This window comes from Schistocerca nitens, chromosome 3, assembly GCF_023898315.1.
Source record: "Schistocerca nitens isolate TAMUIC-IGC-003100 chromosome 3, iqSchNite1.1, whole genome shotgun sequence".
Lineage (NCBI taxonomy): Eukaryota > Metazoa > Arthropoda > Insecta > Orthoptera > Acrididae > Schistocerca > Schistocerca nitens.
In genome coordinates this window covers 186,659,869-186,681,622 of record NC_064616.1, presented here as the reverse complement: position 1 = coordinate 186,681,622, position 21,754 = coordinate 186,659,869, and the positions used below count along the sequence as shown (strand labels likewise).

The 21,754-nt window shown below is 40.8% G+C and overlaps 1 protein-coding gene across 1 annotated transcript in view; it reads right to left on the bottom strand.

Moving 5' to 3' along the window:
• LOC126248129 (ITG-like peptide) overlaps window positions 1-21,754 on the bottom strand; it is a 76,619-nt gene that overhangs the window by 16,733 nt on the left and 38,132 nt on the right. The window contains exon 3 of the mRNA XM_049948816.1: window positions 13,337-13,460. Within this exon, the coding sequence (XP_049804773.1) occupies window positions 13,337-13,460 (124 nt within the window). The remainder of the gene's footprint in view (window positions 1-13,336; window positions 13,461-21,754) is intronic.

The following is a 21,754-nucleotide window of genomic DNA, read 5'->3' as shown; positions in this document are numbered from 1 at the left end:
TTTGAGCGCTTAACCTAAAGGAGGGACAGTGCCACTGGCGGGTTAAGTCCTAATGACTTGCATGCACCAGCCTTAGGCGTAGCACTGAAAAATATATGGGGACATAAAAAAGTGAACACAATAAAATGACACAAAGACAAGAAAATACACTTGGCACAAACAACAATGTCGGTGAATAAAGTTTGAAGGCACCAACAAGAATGTATCATTTCGCAAAAACACACAGACACAATATATTCATAAGTATTTGATATGAAAGAAAGTGAAAATTTTCAGGCATAGAATGACCGACATGGTATACACAGCACAATCATAATTCAAAAATTGGCATGTCATAATATGTGATAAACTATCACTTTCATGTCATGTAAATTGTAAGCATATACGTACCACCTCACCCATAGATCCTTCGTCATCTGTACCTCGTCTCGGATTTGGTCATCTAGGGATGTCCACATCAACATGTTTGCATCTGTTCGGCACCTATATTCTGTGTGAGGCAAGCCACTGACACACTTCCCACCAGACTGTTCCACAGTCACTCCAATAGAGAATATCACATAGCAAATGGCTAATGATAACTCTCACAACTCGACAACCTGGGTATGGATTATGAAGGAGAATGAAGATGAGGGTTTAGCATCCTTACAACAAAGAGGTCGTTAGAGATGGAGAACATGCTGAGATTAGAGAACCATTTCAGGGAAGTCAGATAGATGTATTCATTTCAGAGGACCCATCCATTTATTTGTCCTAAGCGATTTAGGCTCAGCACAGACATGTAAATGTGGATGTCCAGACAGGGATTTGGACTGCTGTCCTCCCGAATGCGAGTCCAGTGTCTTACCACTGCACGACCTCACTCGGTATATTCATCAGGGTATAGGTACAATCGTCATTTCGTTGAGTATAAAAGGGCTAGAAAATTAAATTAAGTTTGTCTCTCCACCTGCACACACGCACTTGAAATAATTTAGTGGTAGCATTAAAGAGGTTGAGTGATATTGTCCAACAACCCCACAGAAGAAAGATGAAGAAGGACATACTTCATATTATGACTACAGAGACCATCTAAAGTAGAAGTGAACAGTAAATTGAATTGAAATAAATATCAGAGACAAATTTCCAAAGATGACAGTTCTCCTATTTAACGGGTCTCAAAAAGTCTAAATAATGACACCTTCATTGGAGCCAGCAAATAGGCAACAATTTCATGAATTATCATTCGCTAGGAATTGTATGTATCTTCAACTGGTTTTTAATACTTTTATTTACCCTTAACTATATTTTGTAGCTAGTTTTTATTTCATATATAGCTACATTTTTTGTACAGATATCTGATGATGGCAAAGTACAAAATATGTTGCTAGAATATTAAAGACGGCTTGGTACCGGAAAATGACTTTCCCTCAGAGACATAATCACCCCATTGTGGGCAGCACCTATTGATAGTCTGTATGTAATACCTGGCATAGAAGAGTGAAAACGTTGACGCAAGGGTGTTAAGATATTTCTTCAAAAAATCTTTTCCTGTCGATAGGAGACTGCTGCTACAAATGTCCCATAGTAATAAAACGGTGAACACACAACGCTGTACAAACTTTTAGTACCTTCCCTTTGGATGTAGCCATAGAAAAAAAGAAATATTTCAAACAATAACAAGGACATAACACACCAAACAATATGACACACATATAAAAACACACTTACAGGTAATGAACAAGAGAAAGTATGAATGTTCGTAAAAAGAATGGAAAGACGACAATAACATGACACAGCAGGAAATAATGTGAAATAATAAACACACATAATATAAATGCACATGGAAAAGTTAAATATCAAACTTAAAACTAAAGTACAGTATAACTTCGTTAACGGGAACTCGATTAAGACGAACTCACGGTTAACGCGTAAAAAATATAATTCCCGCCAGGAATACTGTAAGTGCCAAAAGCTGATAATGAGGTGCAAGAATGGCCATCGGAAGAAAGTGAAGAGTAAGAAAATACAGATACCATTGCACCTTCCCGTCAGGAGATGTTTACAGCGTTAGACTCATTAGAATGGTTCGCTTCAACATCTGACGTCAGTGCTGGGTTTACGGAAGCTATCATTACAATCGGTTGTGAAATTACGAAATATTATCGTCCCCATGAACATCAACGAACAATGACCGAATATTTTCCACACAGTAACGTACATGATTTGTGAGTACTTGGATATTACCATCACTTTATGGTGTTATAAGTCTACAATAAAGTGATTGATAGTGTAGTGTATTACACATTAGTGTACTGCTCTACATGTATACTTATTAAAATCTGTGTGTTTCACTTAACACGAATTTGTTTAACACGAACTCCGGATTTTGTGGTCCGTTCGGATTCGGGTTAACGAAGTTTAACTGTTTACATGCTTTCTCCCGAGACCGGTTAGGTCATTGACCCGCATGCACCAGTCTTTACAGCCTTTGAGCGCTTAACCTAAAGGAGGGACAGTGCCACTGGCGGGTTAAGTCCTAATGACTTGCATGCACCAGCCTTAGGCGTAGCACTGAAAAATATATGGGGACATAAAAAAGTGAACACAATAAAATGACACAAAGACAAGAAAATACACTTGGCACAAACAACAATGTCGGTGAATAAAGTTTGAAGGCACCAACAAGAATGTATCATTTCGCAAAAACACACAGACACAATATATTCATAAGTATTTGATATGAAAGAAAGTGAAAATTTTCAGGCATAGAATGACCGACATGGTATACACAGCACAATCATAATTCAAAAATTGGCATGTCATAATATGTGATAAACTATCACTTTCATGTCATGTAAATTGTAAGCATATACGTACCACCTCACCCATAGATCCTTCGTCATCTGTACCTCGTCTCGGATTTGGTCATCTAGGGATGTCCACATCAACATGTTTGCATCTGTTCGGCACCTATATTCTGTGTGAGGCAAGCCACTGACACACTTCCCACCAGACTGTTCCACAGTCACTCCAATAGAGAATATCACATAGCAAATGGCTAATGATAACTCTCACAACTCGACAACCTGGGTATGGATTATGAAGGAGAATGAAGATGAGGGTTTAGCATCCTTACAACAAAGAGGTCGTTAGAGATGGAGAACATGCTGAGATTAGAGAACCATTTCAGGGAAGTCAGATAGATGTATTCATTTCAGAGGACCCATCCATTTATTTGTCCTAAGCGATTTAGGCTCAGCACAGACATGTAAATGTGGATGTCCAGACAGGGATTTGGACTGCTGTCCTCCCGAATGCGAGTCCAGTGTCTTACCACTGCACGACCTCACTCGGTATATTCATCAGGGTATAGGTACAATCGTCATTTCGTTGAGTATAAAAGGGCTAGAAAATTAAATTAAGTTTGTCTCTCCACCTGCACACACGCACTTGAAATAATTTAGTGGTGGCATTAAAGAGGTTGAGTGATGTTGTCCAACAACCCCACAGAAGAAAGATGAAGAAGGACATACTTCATATTATGACTACAGAGACCATCTAAAGTAGAAGTGAACAGTAAATTGAATTGAAATAAATATCAGAGACAAATTTCCAAAGATGACAGTTCTCCTATTTAACGGGTCTCAAAAAGTCTAAATAATGACACCTTCATTGGAGCCAGCAAATAGGCAACAATTTCATGAATTATCATTCGCTAGGAATTGTATGTATCTTCAACTGGTTTTTAATACTTTTATTTACCCTTAACTATATTTTGTAGCTAGTTTTTATTTCATATATAGCTACATTTTTTGTACAGATATCTGATGATGGCAAAGTACAAAATATGTTGCTAGAATATTAAAGACGGCTTGGTACCGGAAAATGACTTTCCCTCAGAGACGTAATCACCCCATTGTGGGCAGCACCTATTGATAGTCTGTATGTAATACCTGGCATAGAAGAGTGAAAACGTTGACGCAAGGGTGTTAAGATATTTCTTCAAAAAATCTTTTCCTGTCGATAGGAGACTGCTGCTACAAATGTCCCATAGTAATAAAACGGTGAACACACAACGCTGTACAAACTTTTAGTACCTTCCCTTTGGATGTAGCCATAGAAAAAAAGAAATATTTCAAACAATAACAAGGACATAACACACCAAACAATATGACACACATATAAAAACACACTTACAGGTAATGAACAAGAGAAAGTATGAATGTTCGTAAAAAGAATGGAAAGACGACAATAACATGGCACAGCAGGAAATAATGTGAAATAATAAACACACATAATATAAATGCACATGGAAAAGTTAAATATCAAACTTAAAACTAAAGTACAGTATAACTTCGTTAACGGGAACTCGATTAAGACGAACTCACGGTTAACGCGTAAAAAATATAATTCCCGCCAGGAATACTGTAAGTGCCAAAAGCTGATAATGAGGTGCAAGAATGGCCATCGGAAGAAAGTGAAGAGTAAGAAAATACAGATACCATTGCACCTTCCCGTCAGGAGATGTTTACAGCGTTAGACTCATTAGAATGGTTCGCTTCAACATCTGACGTCAGTGCTGGGTTTACGGAAGCTATCATTACAATCGGTTGTGAAATTACGAAATATTATCGTCCCCATGAACATCAGCGAACAATGACCGAATATTTTCCACACAGTAACGTACATGATTTGTGAGTACTTGGATATTACCATCACTTTATGGTGTTATAAGTCTACAATAAAGTGATTGATAGTGTAGTGTATTACACATTAGTGTACTGCTCTACATGTATACTTATTAAAATCTGTGTGTTTCACTTAACACGAATTTGTTTAACACGAACTCCGGATTTTGTGGTCCGTTCGGATTCGGGTTAACGAAGTTTAACTGTTTACATGCTTTCTCCCGAGACCGGTTAGGTCATTGACCCGCATGCACCAGTCTTTACAGCCTTTGAGCGCTTAACCTAAAGGAGGGACAGTGCCACTGGCGGGTTAAGTCCTAATGACTTGCATGCACCAGCCTTAGGCGTAGCACTGAAAAATATATGGGGACATAAAAAAGTGAACACAATAAAATGACACAAAGACAAGAAAATACACTTGGCACAAACAACAATGTCGGTGAATAAAGTTTGAAGGCACCAACAAGAATGTATCATTTCGCAAAAACACACAGACACAATATATTCATAAGTATTTGATATGAAAGAAAGTGAAAATTTTCAGGCATAGAATGACCGACATGGTATACACAGCACAATCATAATTCAAAAATTGGCATGTCATAATATGTGATAAACTATCACTTTCATGTCATGTAAATTGTAAGCATATACGTACCACCTCACCCATAGATCCTTCGTCATCTGTACCTCGTCTCGGATTTGGTCATCTAGGGATGTCCACATCAACATGTTTGCATCTGTTCGGCACCTATATTCTGTGTGAGGCAAGCCACTGACACACTTCCCACCAGACTGTTCCACAGTCACTCCAATAGAGAATATCACATAGCAAATGGCTAATGATAACTCTCACAACTCGACAACCTGGGTATGGATTATGAAGGAGAATGAAGATGAGGGTTTAGCATCCTTACAACAAAGAGGTCGTTAGAGATGGAGAACATGCTGAGATTAGAGAACCATTTCAGGGAAGTCAGATAGATGTATTCATTTCAGAGGACCCATCCATTTATTTGTCCTAAGCGATTTAGTCTCAGCACAGACATGTAAATGTGGATGTCCAGACAGGGATTTGGACTGCTGTCCTCCCGAATGCGAGTCCAGTGTCTTACCACTGCACGACCTCACTCGGTATATTCATCAGGGTATAGGCACAATCGTCATTTCGTTGAGTATAAAAGGGCTAGAAAATTAAATTAAGTTTGTCTCTCCACCTGCACACACGCACTTGAAATAATTTAGTGGTGGCATTAAAGAGGTTGAGTGATATTGTCCAACAACCCCACAGAAGAAAGATGAAGAAGGACATACTTCATATTATGACTACAGAGACCATCTAAAGTAGAAGTGAACAGTAAATTGAATTGAAATAAATATCAGAGACAAATTTCCAAAGATGACAGTTCTCCTATTTAACGGGTCTCAAAAAGTCTAAATAATGACACCTTCATTGGAGCCAGCAAATAGGCAACAATTTCATGAATTATCATTCGCTAGGAATTGTATGTATCTTCAACTGGTTTTTAATACTTTTATTTACCCTTAACTATATTTTGTAGCTATTTTTTATTTCATATATAGCTACATTTTTTGTACAGATATCTGATGATGGCAAAGTACAAAATATGTTGCTAGAATATTAAAGACGGCTTGGTACCGGAAAATGACTTTCCCTCAGAGACGTAATCACCCCATTGTGGGCAGCACCTATTGATAGTCTGTATGTAATACCTGGCATAGAAGAGTGAAAACGTTGACGCAAGGGTGTTAAGATATTTCTTCAAAAAATCTTTTCCTGTCGATAGGAGACTGCTGCTACAAATGTCCCATAGTAATAAAACGGTGAACACACAACGCTGTACAAACTTTTAGTACCTTCCCTTTGGATGTAGCCATAGAAAAAAAGAAAAGATATTTCAAACAATAACAAGGACATAACACACCAAACAATATGACACACATATAAAAACACACTTACAGGTAATGAACAAGAGAAAGTATGAATGTTCGTAAAAAGAATGGAAAGACGACAATAACATGACACAGCAGGAAATAATGTGAAATAATAAACACACATAATATAAATGCACATGGAAAAGTTAAATATCAAACTTAAAACTAAAGTACAGTATAACTTCGTTAACGGGAACTCGATTAAGACGAACTCACGGTTAACGCGTAAAAAATATAATTCCCGCCAGGAATACTGTAAGTGCCAAAAGCTGATAATGAGGTGCAAGAATGGCCATCGGAAGAAAGTGAAGAGTAAGAAAATACAGATACCATTGCACCTTCCCGTCAGGAGATGTTTACAGCGTTAGACTCATTAGAATGGTTCGCTTCAACATCTGACGTCAGTGCTGGGTTTACGGAAGCTATCATTACAATCGGTTGTGAAATTACGAAATATTATCGTCCCCATGAACATCAGCGAACAATGACCGAATATTTTCCACACAGTAACGTACATGATTTGTGAGTACTTGGATATTACCATCACTTTATGGTGTTATAAGTCTACAATAAAGTGATTGATAGTGTAGTGTATTACACATTAGTGTACTGCTCTACATGTATACTTATTAAAATCTGTGTGTTTCACTTAACACGAATTTGTTTAACACGAACTCCGGATTTTGTGGTCCGTTCGGATTCGGGTTAACGAAGTTTAACTGTTTACATGCTTTCTCCCGAGACCGGTTAGGTCATTGACCCGCATGCACCAGTCTTTACAGCCTTTGAGCGCTTAACCTAAAGGAGGGACAGTGCCACTGGCGGGTTAAGTCCTAATGACTTGCATGCACCAGCCTTAGGCGTAGCACTGAAAAATATATGGGGACATAAAAAAAGTGAACACAATAAAATGACACAAAGACAAGAAAATACACTTGGCACAAACAACAATGTCGGTGAATAAAGTTTGAAGGCACCAACAAGAATGTATCATTTCGCAAAAACACACAGACACAATATATTCATAAGTATTTGATATGAAAGAAAGTGAAAATTTTCAGGCATAGAATGACCGACATGGTATACACAGCACAATCATAATTCAAAAATTGGCATGTCATAATATGTGATAAACTATCACTTTCATGTCATGTAAATTGTAAGCATATACGTACCACCTCACCCATAGATCCTTCGTCATCTGTACCTCGTCTCGGATTTGGTCATCTAGGGATGTCCACATCAACATGTTTGCATCTGTTCGGCACCTATATTCTGTGTGAGGCAAGCCACTGACACACTTCCCACCAGACTGTTCCACAGTCACTCCAATAGAGAATATCACATAGCAAATGGCTAATGATAACTCTCACAACTCGACAACCTGGGTATGGATTATGAAGGAGAATGAAGATGAGGGTTTAGCATCCTTACAACAAAGAGGTCGTTAGAGATGGAGAACATGCTGAGATTAGAGAACCATTTCAGGGAAGTCAGATAGATGTATTCATTTCAGAGGACCCATCCATTTATTTGTCCTAAGCGATTTAGGCTCAGCACAGACATGTAAATGTGGATGTCCAGACAGGGATTTGGACTGCTGTCCTCCCGAATGCGAGTCCAGTGTCTTACCACTGCACGACCTCACTCGGTATATTCATCAGGGTATAGGTACAATCGTCATTTCGTTGAGTATAAAAGGGCTAGAAAATTAAATTAAGTTTGTCTCTCCACCTGCACACACGCACTTGAAATAATTTAGTGGTGGCATTAAAGAGGTTGAGTGATGTTGTCCAACAACCCCACAGAAGAAAGATGAAGAAGGACATACTTCATATTATGACTACAGAGACCATCTAAAGTAGAAGTGAACAGTAAATTGAATTGAAATAAATATCAGAGACAAATTTCCAATGATGACAGTTCTCCTATTTAACAGGTCTCAAAAAGTCTAAATAATGACACCTTCATTGGAGCCAGCAAATAGGCAAAAATTTCATGAATTATCATTCGCTAGGAATTATATGTATCTTCTACTGGTTTTTAATACTTTTATTTACCCTTAACTATATTTTGTAGCTATTTTTTATTTCATATATAGCTACATTTTTTGTACAGATATCTGATGATGGCAAAGTACAAAATATGTTGCTAGAATATTAAAGGCGGCTTGGTACCAGAAAATCACTTTCCCTCAGAGACGTAATCACCCAATTGTGGACAGCACCTATTGATAGTCTGTATGTAATGCTTGGCATACAAGAGTGAAAACGTTGAGTCAAGGGTGTTAAGATATTTCTACAAAAACTCTTTCCCTGTCGACAGGAGACTGCTGCTACAACAGTCCCATAGCAAAAAAAAAAAAAACGGTGTACACACAACGCTGTACAAACTTTTAGTACCTTCCCTTTGGATGTAGCTATTGAAAATAAGAAAAGACATTCTAAACAATAACAAGGACATAACACACCAAACAATACGACATAGATATAAAAACACACTTACAGGTATTGAACAAGGGAAAATATGAATATTCGTAAAAAGAATGGAAAGACGACAATAACATGACACAGCAGGAAATATTGTGAAATAATAAACACACATAATATACATGCACATGGAAAAGTTAAATATCAACCTTAAAACTAACATACAGTATAACCTCGTTAACGGGAACTCGATTAAGACGAACTCACGGTTAACGCGTAAAAAATATAATTCCCGCCAGGAATACTGTAAGTGCCAAAAGCTGATAATGAGGTGCAAGAATGGCCGTCGGAAGAAAGTGAAGAGTAAGAGAATACAGATAGCATTGCACCTTCCCGTCAGGAGATGTTAACAGCGTTAGACTGATTAGAATAGTTCGCTTCAACATCTGACGTCAGTGCTGGGTTTACGGAAGCTATCATTACAATCGGTTGTGAAATTACGAAATATTATCGTCCCCATGAACATCAGCGAACAATGACCGAATATTTTCCACACAGTAACGTACATGATTTGTGAGTACTTGGATATTACAATCACTTTATAGTGTTATAAGTCTACAATAAAGTGATTGATAGTGTAGTGTATTACACATTAGTGTACTACTCTACATGTATACTTATTAAAATCTGTGTGTTTCACTTCATACGAATTTTTTTAACACGATCTCCGGATTTTGTGGTTCGTTCGGATTCGGGTTAACGAAGTTTAACTGTTTACATGCTTTCTCCCGAGACCGGTTAGGTCATTGACCCGCATGCACCAGTCTTTACAGCCTTTGAGCGCTTAACCTAAAGGAGGGACAGTGCCACTGGCGGGTTAAGTCCTAATGACTTGCATGCACCTGCCTTAGGCGTAGCACTGAAAAATATATGGGGACATAAAAAAAGTGAACACAATAAAATGACACAAAGACAAGAAAATACACTTGGCACAAACAACAATGTCGGTGAATAAAGTTTGAAGGCACCAACAAGAAAGTATCATATCGCAAAAAATCACACAGACACAATATATTCATAAGTATTTGATATGAAACAAAGTGAAAATTTTCAGGCATAGAATGAGAGACATGGTATACACAGCACAATCATAATTTAAGAAATGGGCATGTCGTCATAAGTGATAAACTATCACTTTCATGTCATGTAAATTGTAAGCATATACGTACCACCTCACCCACAGATCCTTCGTCATCTGTACCTCGTCTCGGATTTGGTCATCTAGGGATGTCCACATCAACATGTTTGCATCTGTTCGGCACCTATATTCTGGGTGAGGCAAGTCACTCACACACTTCACACTTCCCACCAGACTGATACACAGCGACACCAATAGAGAATATCACATACCAAAGGGATAATGATAACTCTCACAACTCCACAACCTGGGTATGGATTATGAAGGCGAATGAAGATGAGGGTTTAACGCCCTTACAACAAAGAGGTCGTTAGAGATGGAGCATATGCTGAGATTAGAGAAGCATTGCAGGGAAGTCAGATATATTCATTTCAAAGGAACCACCATGTATTTGTCCTAAGCGATTTAGGCTCAGCACAGAAATCTAAATGTGGATGGCCAGACAGGGATTTGAACTTCTGTCCTCCCGAATGCGAGTCTAGTGTCTTACCACTGCACTACCTCACTCGGTATATTCATCTGGGTATAGGCACATTCGTCATTTCATTAAGTATAACAGGGCTAGAAAACTAGTTCAACATTATTCCTCCACCTGAACATACGCACTTGAAATCATTTAGTGGTGGCATTAAAGAGTGTGAATGATGTTGCCCCACAACACTACAGAAGACAGACATATCTCATATTATGACTACAGAGACCATCTAAAGTATAAGTGAACCTTGAGAAATCTTTAGGCACTTAGAGCTACTCTCATTAAGTGTGGATATTAGTTTTTCCTAATGAAACAGTTGGCTGTAACTTAGTTGCGACATGAAGTCATGCAGCTGTTATGGAACCGTGTTGCAACATACGTGAAGTCTGCTAAATCTGAAGTAGGTACCTTTGGGTAAAGTCGTTCAGTGTGTGGAAGGTGTATTTACTACTCCAGTATAATAAGTTTCAGACATTGTCACTATCACATATCTGTAGAAAACAAAATAAAAAGATGTAGCTATAAATGAAATTAAAAGGAACTGCAAGGCGAAGAAAATCGGACTCACAAAAGATTGCAAATCATTTGAAGATACATAACCTGTAAGATAATGTTCCAGATAATGTTCCTCATAGACACTGTAGTTACATATTGTCACTAAGCTGTTTTTCGGTATGTGGCTCAAGTTGTATAACCGACCTAAAGTAATAAATTGAAATGAAATAAATATCAGGGGGAAACCTCATTTGGGATTATGGAAGGTTTTCAGGAGAAGGAGAATGGTGATTGTTGTTTAACATATTGACAACGATGATATTTTTGCAGATAGAGTAGATATTCTGTATAGGGTGACATGGCAAGGAAGTCCACTGTCTTACCACTGTGCCACTTCGCGTTGTTGTTTTATCAGGTTGTGTGTACATTCGGCATGTTGTTGAGAAAAACAATGTGAGAAAATTAGTTCATGATGGTTTCTCCAGCTGAACACCCACACTTTGCTCCACAACACTATAGAAGACAGAGGTAATTCATATTATGATTACAGAGGCCGTCTAAATTAGAAGGGTCTCTTGTGAAAGCATTAGGCACTGATATCGACTCTCACTAATTGTGGATATTGGTTCTTCCTAATGAGACTATTGGCTATAAAACAGATGCGAAATGATGTCATGAGGGAGTTATGGGACCATGTCTCCTATAGCATAGCGGCAAATGGGGCTGCTCCCTCGACGCAGTTATATAGTTCACTTGAAGATTGTTTTTAAATGCCTCCCGAAGAACTGTTGAACACTGCTTGGTGCAAAGTCTGCCAAGTGAGCTCTGCGTACGTAACTGTAGGATTTTCTCGTAAATTGGCGAAATAACTGGATACTGATTGCAATAGCATTATTTGAAATCACTGTCCATCCAAAATGAAAATCGTATACACAATTCGTTTGTTGGTCGTTTGTGTATGATTTTTTTACTCTGGGATCCTTTATTAACCGATGAGGTGTTAGATGTTTAAAGATAAGTTACGCCATTCCGCAAGAATTTGTTTAAGCAGTATGGGTGTTCGGAAGATCAAGGATACACTAACCAAGACGTATCAGAAAGATATTCCTTACTCCCACAGACTTTGCGTAATGATGATGGTGATGAAATCTGAAAAAAAAGTCGATCAGATCTTGGAGGCATGCTTACAGTTGTTCTTCTCGCGTCAGTACCCGCCAGTGGGGAAGAAAAGGGAAAATGATATTGGTACACAATCGACCCTCCACTCTTCTGCCTATGGGTTTCGTCTATTGTAGAGGTATATGTAGAAGCACAGAAACACAGCTGTAGTAAAATGTTAACTTGAGCTGGGATACAAAATGTAGGGTATAGGAGTACCTTTTTAAATGTTACATTAACGCTACGATTTTTCATCGTTTTGGACGAAGAACATGCTTGATCGGTGTGATAAAGTACCGCAGAGTGTCAATGAAAAAGCTTCCATGAAGAATATTTAAAAGCAAAATTTGAAAACTGGTAAGAGAATTGCAATAGAAGATAACCTAAACTTGTCTCGATAGAAGCTGACAGGAATATTAATTTCGTTGTGGTATGGGATAGAGTATGGACTTACAATGGAGTTCTCGCTGCGATAACTTTTCTAGAGTATGCATTTCTTTCAGTGCCATCCGACATGCAATTCCTTCTGCGGCTTCCTACACCGAGGACTGATGAAAAGTTGTCTCAGTGTTACGAATGACAAATTGCCCTTAAGTCTCTATTTCGTGAGATAGAGAGACAACTATGAGAAGTTTATATGTGTGGTAGCGAGTGCTGTACACACATTGTCAGCCATGAACAATGGCGGTTGTTTGAGAAGTACCCTCAACTACCAGCATTGGTTACCATGTAGAATTGAAGTGACTACAAAAGAAAGTGACACTGCCAAACATCAGTAAGACTTTCTTTAGAGATACGGTTTTAGTTACACTGGACTAGTCTCGGATGTACGTAAGTCAGTGTGACGTCATGTCGTTTCAGTGCATATACAGACGAGAATCATTGTGGCAGCCTAGAGGGTGTCTACGGAAGCTACGAAAGTGATGAGACCAGCAGCAGTGAGTAATATACTCACTTCCATCTACGTCCACGCAGACTGTTCCCGGGCAGCAATGTTCGTTGGAAGTGCATTTTTTCCCGTAGCAGGGCTCCTCATCTTCCTGTAGCTCCTGGAAGACCTCCACCGGATTGTGAAACCTCTGAAACAGAAAAGAGTATTATTCACGTTGTTATTCATTGCATACTGTATTTCATGAACACGTAAGAGCATTACAAATGTGTTTTATGATTGTAAGAAATTGTAATAAGGGAATTATGCGAGGAAATGTATCCGTGAAGACAGTAGAGTATGTGCTATTAAGAAACGGTGCTTTGGAATTTCCAGTTCAATGCACCCACCAGCTGTAACGCAGGGGATGCTGCCTAGTTTCCCAAGGATTACATATGAGGCAACTGACTCGTATGGTGTCTATGAGGATGAAAAGAATGCTGCAGCAATTCAGTATGTTAAACACGACAAACTCAGTGAGACGAGGTAAAGCAAAGACTCACGATCACAAAAAAGAGACCGCTCTTAAAATTCAAGCGCAAAACCTTCCAAGAGGAGTCGAGGAACATACACTGAGGTGAAAAAAGACGTAGCATACCTTTTAATACCGTGTCGGACCTCATTTAGCCGGCTTATTGTAGCAGCTCGACCTGGCATGGACTCAACAAGCCGTTGCAAGTCCCGTGCAGAAATAGTGAGCTATGCTGCCTCTATAGCCGTCCATAATTGCGATAGTGTTGCCGGCGCAGGATTTTGTTCGAAATTGGCATCTCATTTATGTCCCATGGATGTTCGATGGGATTCATAACGGGTGACATGGGCGGCCAAATCATTCGCCCGAATTTACCAGAATATTCTTCAAACCAGTTACCAACTATTGTGGATGGGTGACATGGTGCATTGTAATACACAAACATTCCAGTGTTGTTTATATACGATGGCTGTCCAGAAAGTAAGTTACGATTGATCGCGAAATGAAAATCACAGGGAAAATCAGAAATGTTTCATTTGTAACAGTTAGCTACACCTTTCAGCTACTTCTCTACGTAATCGCCGTTCTGACTCAGACATTCGTCGTAGCGTTGTACCAACTTTCCAATACCCTCATCATAGAAGGCAGCCGACAGTGCTTTCCGCCAATTCTCTACGCTGGCCTAAAGCTCCTTGTCTGTGCCAAAATGTTGTCTTCATAACCAGCGGTTCGTTTGAGCAGAGATGAAACTCAGTGGGAGACAATTACGGGCTGTATTGTGGGTAACCAAACATTTCCAATTGAAACGATGCAGGAACATCTTCATTGCCCCTGCAGAATGAGGCTGAGAATTGTCTTGAAGAAGAAACCGCACGACAGTTATGTAATGTTGGTTGCATAGCTTCAGGGGAAAATTCTCACCAGGCCCTCGTACTTGGCGGGAGACACTATTTTCTATAACATCTTTACGCGCTCACTAAGAGCTCAGGAATGAAAAGAGCGACATAATTCTACCTAGAATCATACTAGAGACACTGCCCAACACATCTTTGCAAAGCTTTATCGGATTTTCATAGTCGTTTTCATTTCGCGACCGATCGTAACTTACTTTCTGGACAGCCCTCGTACATGAAGTCTACGAGTCCGAACATAAACATTTCCATTCAATGATGGGTGCAGTTGGACCAGAGGATACAGTCCATTTCATGTAAACGCAGCCCACACCATTATGGAGCCACCACCAGATTGCACAGTGTCTTGTTGACAACCTGGGTCCATGGCTTCGTAGGGTCTGCACCACACTTGAACCCTACCATCAGCTCTTACCTACCGAAATCGGGACTCACCGTACTAGACCACGGTTTTCCAGTCGTCTAGCGTCCAACAGCTAAGGTCACGAGCCCAGGAGAAGATCTGCAGACGATGTCGCGCTGTTAACAAAGGTACTCGCATCGGTCGTCTGCTACCATAACCCATCAACGCCAAATTACGCCGCACTGTCCTGACAATTGCGTACGCCGTACGTCTCACATTGATTTCTGCGGTTGTTTCACGCAGTGTTGTTTGTGTGTTAGCGCTATGACTCTACCCAAACGCCACTGATCCCGGTCGTTAAAGTGTAGGCCGTCAGTCACTGCGTTGTCCGCGGTGAAGGGTAATGCTTGAAATTTGGAATTCTCGGCACAGTCTTCATACTGTGGCTCTCGGAATATTTAATTCCCTAACGGTTTCCGAAATGGAATGTCCCATGCGTCTAGCTACAACTACCATTCCGCTTTAAGAGTGTGTTAACTCCCGTCATGGGGTGATAATCACGTCGGAAACGTTCTCACATGAACCACCTGAGTACAAATGATAGCTCCGCGAATGCACTGCCGTTTTATACCTCGTGTACGCGATACTACCGCCATCGGCATATGTGTAAATCGGTATCCCATGTCTTTTGTCCCCACAGTGTATGACTGGACTCCATCACACATAAGGAGGAATGCCAGAATTGGTATAATGAGTGAAGTTCGATCTCGTGCACAGCGGAACAGGCAACTGTTCTTCTTGCCCTCCATCTGCGTGTGGAGTAAAAGATGGAGTAATGATGCTGCAACCTTCCTAGCGTCTTATCGATGTGGTCTTCAGTCGTAATTCTGGTTTGATATAGCTGTCCATGCTAGTCTATTTTGTTTCACCCTCTTCATCTCGGCATGACTACTGCAACATACATTCATCTGAACTTGCTTACTGAGCTCATACCATGGTGTCTCGCTACAAATTTTATCAACATATTTCCATTATCAAGCAGACGAGTCCTTCATGCCGCAAAATGTGTTCTGTCAGCCGATCCTTTCTTTTAGTCAAGCTGTGCCACAAATTTCTACTTTCCTCATTTGCATTCAGTAACTCGTTACTTATTTTATCTGTCCGTTTAATCTTCAGCCTTGTCGTATAGTACCACGTTCCAATTGCTTCTATCCTCTACTTGTTTGCGCTGTTTATCGATCACGCTTCGCTTTCATACAAAACTAAATTCCACACAAATTAGCCCAGAAAAGACTGCCTAACATTTAAATTTTCATCCGATAATAACAAAAGTCTCTTTCTCAGAAACGCTTTTCTTGCAAAAGCCAATCTGCATTTTGTATCCTCACAACATCGGCCATCGTCAGTTATCTTGTTACCCATATAACAAGACTCTTTTACTACTTTTGGTGTCTCATTTCGTAATCCAAATCTATCAACATCTGATTTAACTCGTCTACATTCCATTACTTGCTCTTTACTCTTGATGGTGTTCATCACCTCTCTTCAAGACGTTATCCATTACATTCAACTAATCTTTCAAGATCTTGCCGTTTCTGACAGAGTTACAGTGTCATCGGGAAACCTCAAAGTATTTTATTTCTTGCCTCCGAACTCTAATTACCTTCCAAATATCTCCTCTGTTTCCTTTAATGCTTGCTCAGTGGACTGATTACAGAATACTGGGGAGAGGTTACAACACTGTCTTACTTCTTTCTCTTGTTTCTGCGAAACGCTATTCAGAAAATTTAGAGGACTGGCATTTGAAATTGACTGCAGAGCGATTGACTGCTACCAACGTACGTTTAGAGCAAGGACCGCGAAGATACCAGAAATTAGGTCTCGTACGGAGACATATAAACAGTCGTTTTTCCCAAGCTCTATTTACAAGCAGAACAGGAAAAGGAACGACTACTCGTGGTACAAGGTACCCTCCACCATGCACCATACGGTGCCTTGCGGAGAATGTATGTAGATACAAATGTAGATGTAGAACTACAGCTTTCTTTTCATATCGTTCGACTCTAATAACTGCAGCCTCTTTCCTGTAAATGTAGAGAATCCTAAACTGAGCAATTTGAGATAATGAACTAATCGCCAGAGACGAATGTTTAGTTCCTTTTATAGGGACAAATATACGAAAGGGAAAAACTTACAATATGAAGAAGGAGTTATGCTACGTGAACGAAAGTTGGTAAGCATGTTTCTGCGACTGAAAGATGATATTTATTTAAATTTCGCCCCAGTCGCGTAAGAGTGGTGCTAGTAGCACCACTATGAGAATGCAAAACAAAAGTACTTTAAATACATGCTGTAAGGGTCGTGAGCGTTAGTCACCTTCGAGATTAGACGTGGTGAGTTGATGTTATTCAAGAATGTCTTTAAGGTGACAAAAACACCATTATCAACACCTCCCTGAATTTGAATGGGGTCGTGTTACAGTGGAACGAGAGGCTGGATGTTCCTTCTGTGACACTGCAAAAATACTTGGAAGGAATTTGGCCACTGTACATGACTGCTGGCAGTTGTGGTCAGGGGGATGTACTGTCGGAAGAAGACCGGGCTCCGGACGACCACGTGGCACTACCGATAGGGAAGACCATCGTGTTCGGGGTTCGGCTCTGGCGCATTGTACTGCATCTGCACCAGCTGTTTGAGCAGCGGTTGGCACCACAGTGGTGGCACAACGAATTATTAGAAATAAGTTGCTTCAAGGACAGCTCCGAGCCAGATGCCCTGTAGCGGGCATTCCACTGACCCGAAACCACCTTCATTTGGGACTTCAGTCGTGTCAAGCGAGAGCTCACTGGAGGGCAGGATGCAGGGTGGATGAGGTCTGTTGTGTTTTCTGATGAAAGCTGGTTCTGCCTCGGTGCCAGCAACGGCCGTGTGTTCGTTAGAGGGAGACCAGTTGAGGATCTGCAACCAACCTGTCTGCGTGCTGTACCCACTCGTCCTGTACCTGGTCTGGGGTGCGATTTCGTATAACAGCAGGAGCACTTTCGTGGTCATCCCACGCACCCTGACTGCACATTTGTACGTCAATCAGGTGATTCGACCTGTTGTGGTACCATTCATGATCAGCATTTCAGGGGTATTTTCCAACAGGATAACGCTCACCCACATACCACTGTTGTAACCCAACACGCTCTACAGAGTGTCGACGTGTTACCTCGGCCTGCCCAATCGCCTGGTCTGTCTACAATCGAGCACATATGGGCCTTAGTCGGACGACATCTTTAGCGTCATCCACAAACAGTATTAACTGTGCCTGTACTCACAGAACAAGTGCAACAGGCAGTGAACTTATCCCACGAACTTACATCCGATACCTATGCAACACAAAGTATGGACGTTTGCGTGCTTGCATTCAACATTCTGGTGGTTACACTTGTTTAGTGGCTAATCTCGCGCTTACATTACCTTGTGATCTTTCAATGTTAATCACTTAAATATATTCGCCATTGTGTGCTTAATACGTATTAAACCGTTCAATTACATTACATTTGTATCCGTAGAACGGTATGGAAATGGCTCAATCGGTACCATTGGGCCATTCTGTTTTTGAAATGTAATTATTCCGTGTAATCTGATAATGTTTATTTGTTTTCAACAGAACTGGTATGAGATCACTTAGCTTTATAGATTTTCTAGTTGCGGAAGAAAATTGTCCTTTACCCACCATTTAAGGTGAGAGAAGGCACTTGGTGTTATTCCTACTGTCCTGGATTCATAGCCACCGACAACAATATCGTCGCAATTCACAGATTTAACGTTGTAGCAGTTACATGTCAAACTTAAACCGAAAACGTTTGACTCACCGTTTTAAGCGTCAAATCTAATCCGAGATCAGCTACTATGATTTTCCAACAATTCCATAAATTCTGATATGTTTTCACAGCTATTAAAAGAACTTGTGATTAAACCCACTACTCTTCTTTGGATGTTTTCTATAATCTCATCTTTTTTTCTTCGAAACCGCGCGCCCGATGCTTTTCCAGGTAAATTGCTTTTCAGGCAATGAGCCCCGCGTTGCCTACAGCCGGATGGACGCTGAGAGATTCGGAGAAAATTTCAAAATTTCAAGAAAGAAATAAAAAGAGAGTAAAAAGCACGGAATTAGTAACAGAGCTAACGAACATAGCCTCCTGAACATAACGAATACAATGGGCTGGATTTGCACGGTAGGCACTTATGAAAACTATGTTGTTTTCCGCAATGGAGCGTGGCGGTCGCTAAATAAGTCATTGTACGTGACGAAAAATAATGTTTTTTTAATTTTACAGAAAATTGTCGACAGGGATAGGGATATAGGTTTGCTCATCGACAAACGATGTATCAACGAATGTGCAGGGAGAACGCGTCATAGTACCAATGTTAAAGTTACAACGGAAAATCTTAGATTGTTCTTACACACTCGCATAGGTATGGCCTACATAACCTTAATGACACGTTTGAGCACTGTCAGCAATGTTTACTGAATCACACTGAACAGTGAACGAATTTGAGGGAAGTGCCCGCCCTGCGTCTTGTCCGTATTAGTCATGAAAGAAAAGGAATGATACAATTTAATCTCGTCAGAATCGAGGTCTTTAGGAAGAGGCTACAGATTATTTGTAATGGTTAAAATGTTGAACTCGTACGTGGTAAATAGTTATCCCCCTTCTTACTGAAGAAGCTGCCTCTCTGCAGGAGAGACGCTCAGTAGCTCGGTACGGGCTTTTGTTAAAGTTTCGAGAACATACCTTCACCGAAGAGTCAAGCAGTATATTGCTCCATCCTACGTATATCTCGCGAAGAGACCATGAGGATAAAATCAGAGAGATTAGAGCCCACACAGAAGTATACCGACAATCCTACTTTCCACGAACAATACGAGACTGGAATAGAAGGGAGAACCGATAGAGGTATTCAGGGTACCCTCCGCCACACACCGTCAGGTGGCTTGCGGAGTTTGGATGTAGATGTAGATTGGTCCAAAGTGAACCCATAGGGAACCTAAATTGCTATGATCGGACAAAGATTTGAAACTGTCTTCTCTAGGCTACGGGTCTAGTGGTTTAACCACTGCGCTAAGCCTGTCAACGGGAATAAGGAGAATTAGGCAAGTTACGTCCACGGGAGCTTACTGGCCATAATATCATAACCTCCCCTCCCTGCCTCATAGACGAGCATATTGGTGGCTTTGGAGCACTGCATATCTGGTACCAGGCTGTTATGCGATCCTCCACTGCTTACGTAAGCTATGTATGGCATTTATGTGCCAGACGATTGTATGGGATCATCGCTCTAACACGTGTCTATGTAGATGCGTGACAGAACGGAGCTTTTGTGTTTGGACGTGCCCATGACCACACTGTATCTGAAGTTACCCGATTTGCTAATATCAGCGTAGACGCTGCATCGTGTCTATAATGAATGGTGTACCACCCCAAGTCGTGTAACCAGCAAAACGAGCAGGGTATCACACCTTGCCAGTGACAATCGGCTTCAAACCCGACAGGAATTACTACTGCCAGCGAACGCAGGTCCATTTCAAACAGTTTTGCGGAGGGAGATGCTTATAATGGACGTTATGACTCAGGTATCGTACAGCGGCACATAAAGCTGCTTGCCTTCAACGGGACAAACAACACAGAAATAGGACAGTAGCCGACTAGAGGCACGTAGTGCACTTCGACGACGTGCGATTTTGCCTCTTTTCAAATTGTGGTGTCACCGCCAGACACCACACTTGCTAGGTGGTAGCCTTTAAATCGGCCGCGGTCCGTTAGTATACGTCGGACTCGCATGTCGCCACTATCAGTGATTGCAGACCGAGCGCCGCCACACGGCAGGTCTAGAGAGACACTCCCTAGCACTCGGCCCAGTTGTACAGCAGACTTTGCTAGCGATGGTTCACTGTCTACATACGCTCTCGTTTGCAGAGACGACAGTTTAGCATAGCCTTCAGCTACGCCATTTGCTACGACCTAGCAAGGCGCCATATTCAGTTACTATGTCTTCTGAATAGATAATATTGTGACTCATGTGCCGTCAAGAGCGACGTTCATCATTAATGGATTAAAGTTAAGTATTTCACTAATTACGTCCGCTTTCTGAATTCTAATTCCTTGTCAGGTTCCAGACCTCACGTCAGTATAGTCCTTCCCTCCTCACGCCAGCCTGCGTGAGCTAAACGCGTGCATTTCGGCCTCCAATAGTAACATGGTGGTGGCTCTTCTGCCAACACTACACAAATATTGCAAGGCGATGACTGCACAGGCAGTCCAATGAGACGTTTAACGCTATGCGCAGATGATACCTTGGTAGACTAATTTTTTGTGCAGTGTACTCATGTACTGCCTTAAGTAATTAAGGACATATGATCGTATGGTACTGAGTCCTCACCTGGGGAAGTTTGGCCGCCGAGGTGCAAGTCTTTATAGTTGACGCTACATTGATCGACTTGCGTATCGATGATGATGAAATGATGATGAGTACAACACAACTTCCAGTCCCCGAGCGGAGAAAATCTCCGACCCGGCTGGGAATCGAACCCGGGCCCTCTGCATGGGAGTCACAGGCGCTGACCACACAGCTAATGGGACAGACAGCAGCAGACAAAAATAGCAGATCAGGGACCAATAAAAACCGGAACTTAAAAAGTGGTACATACTTAATTAACACAGGTACAAAAG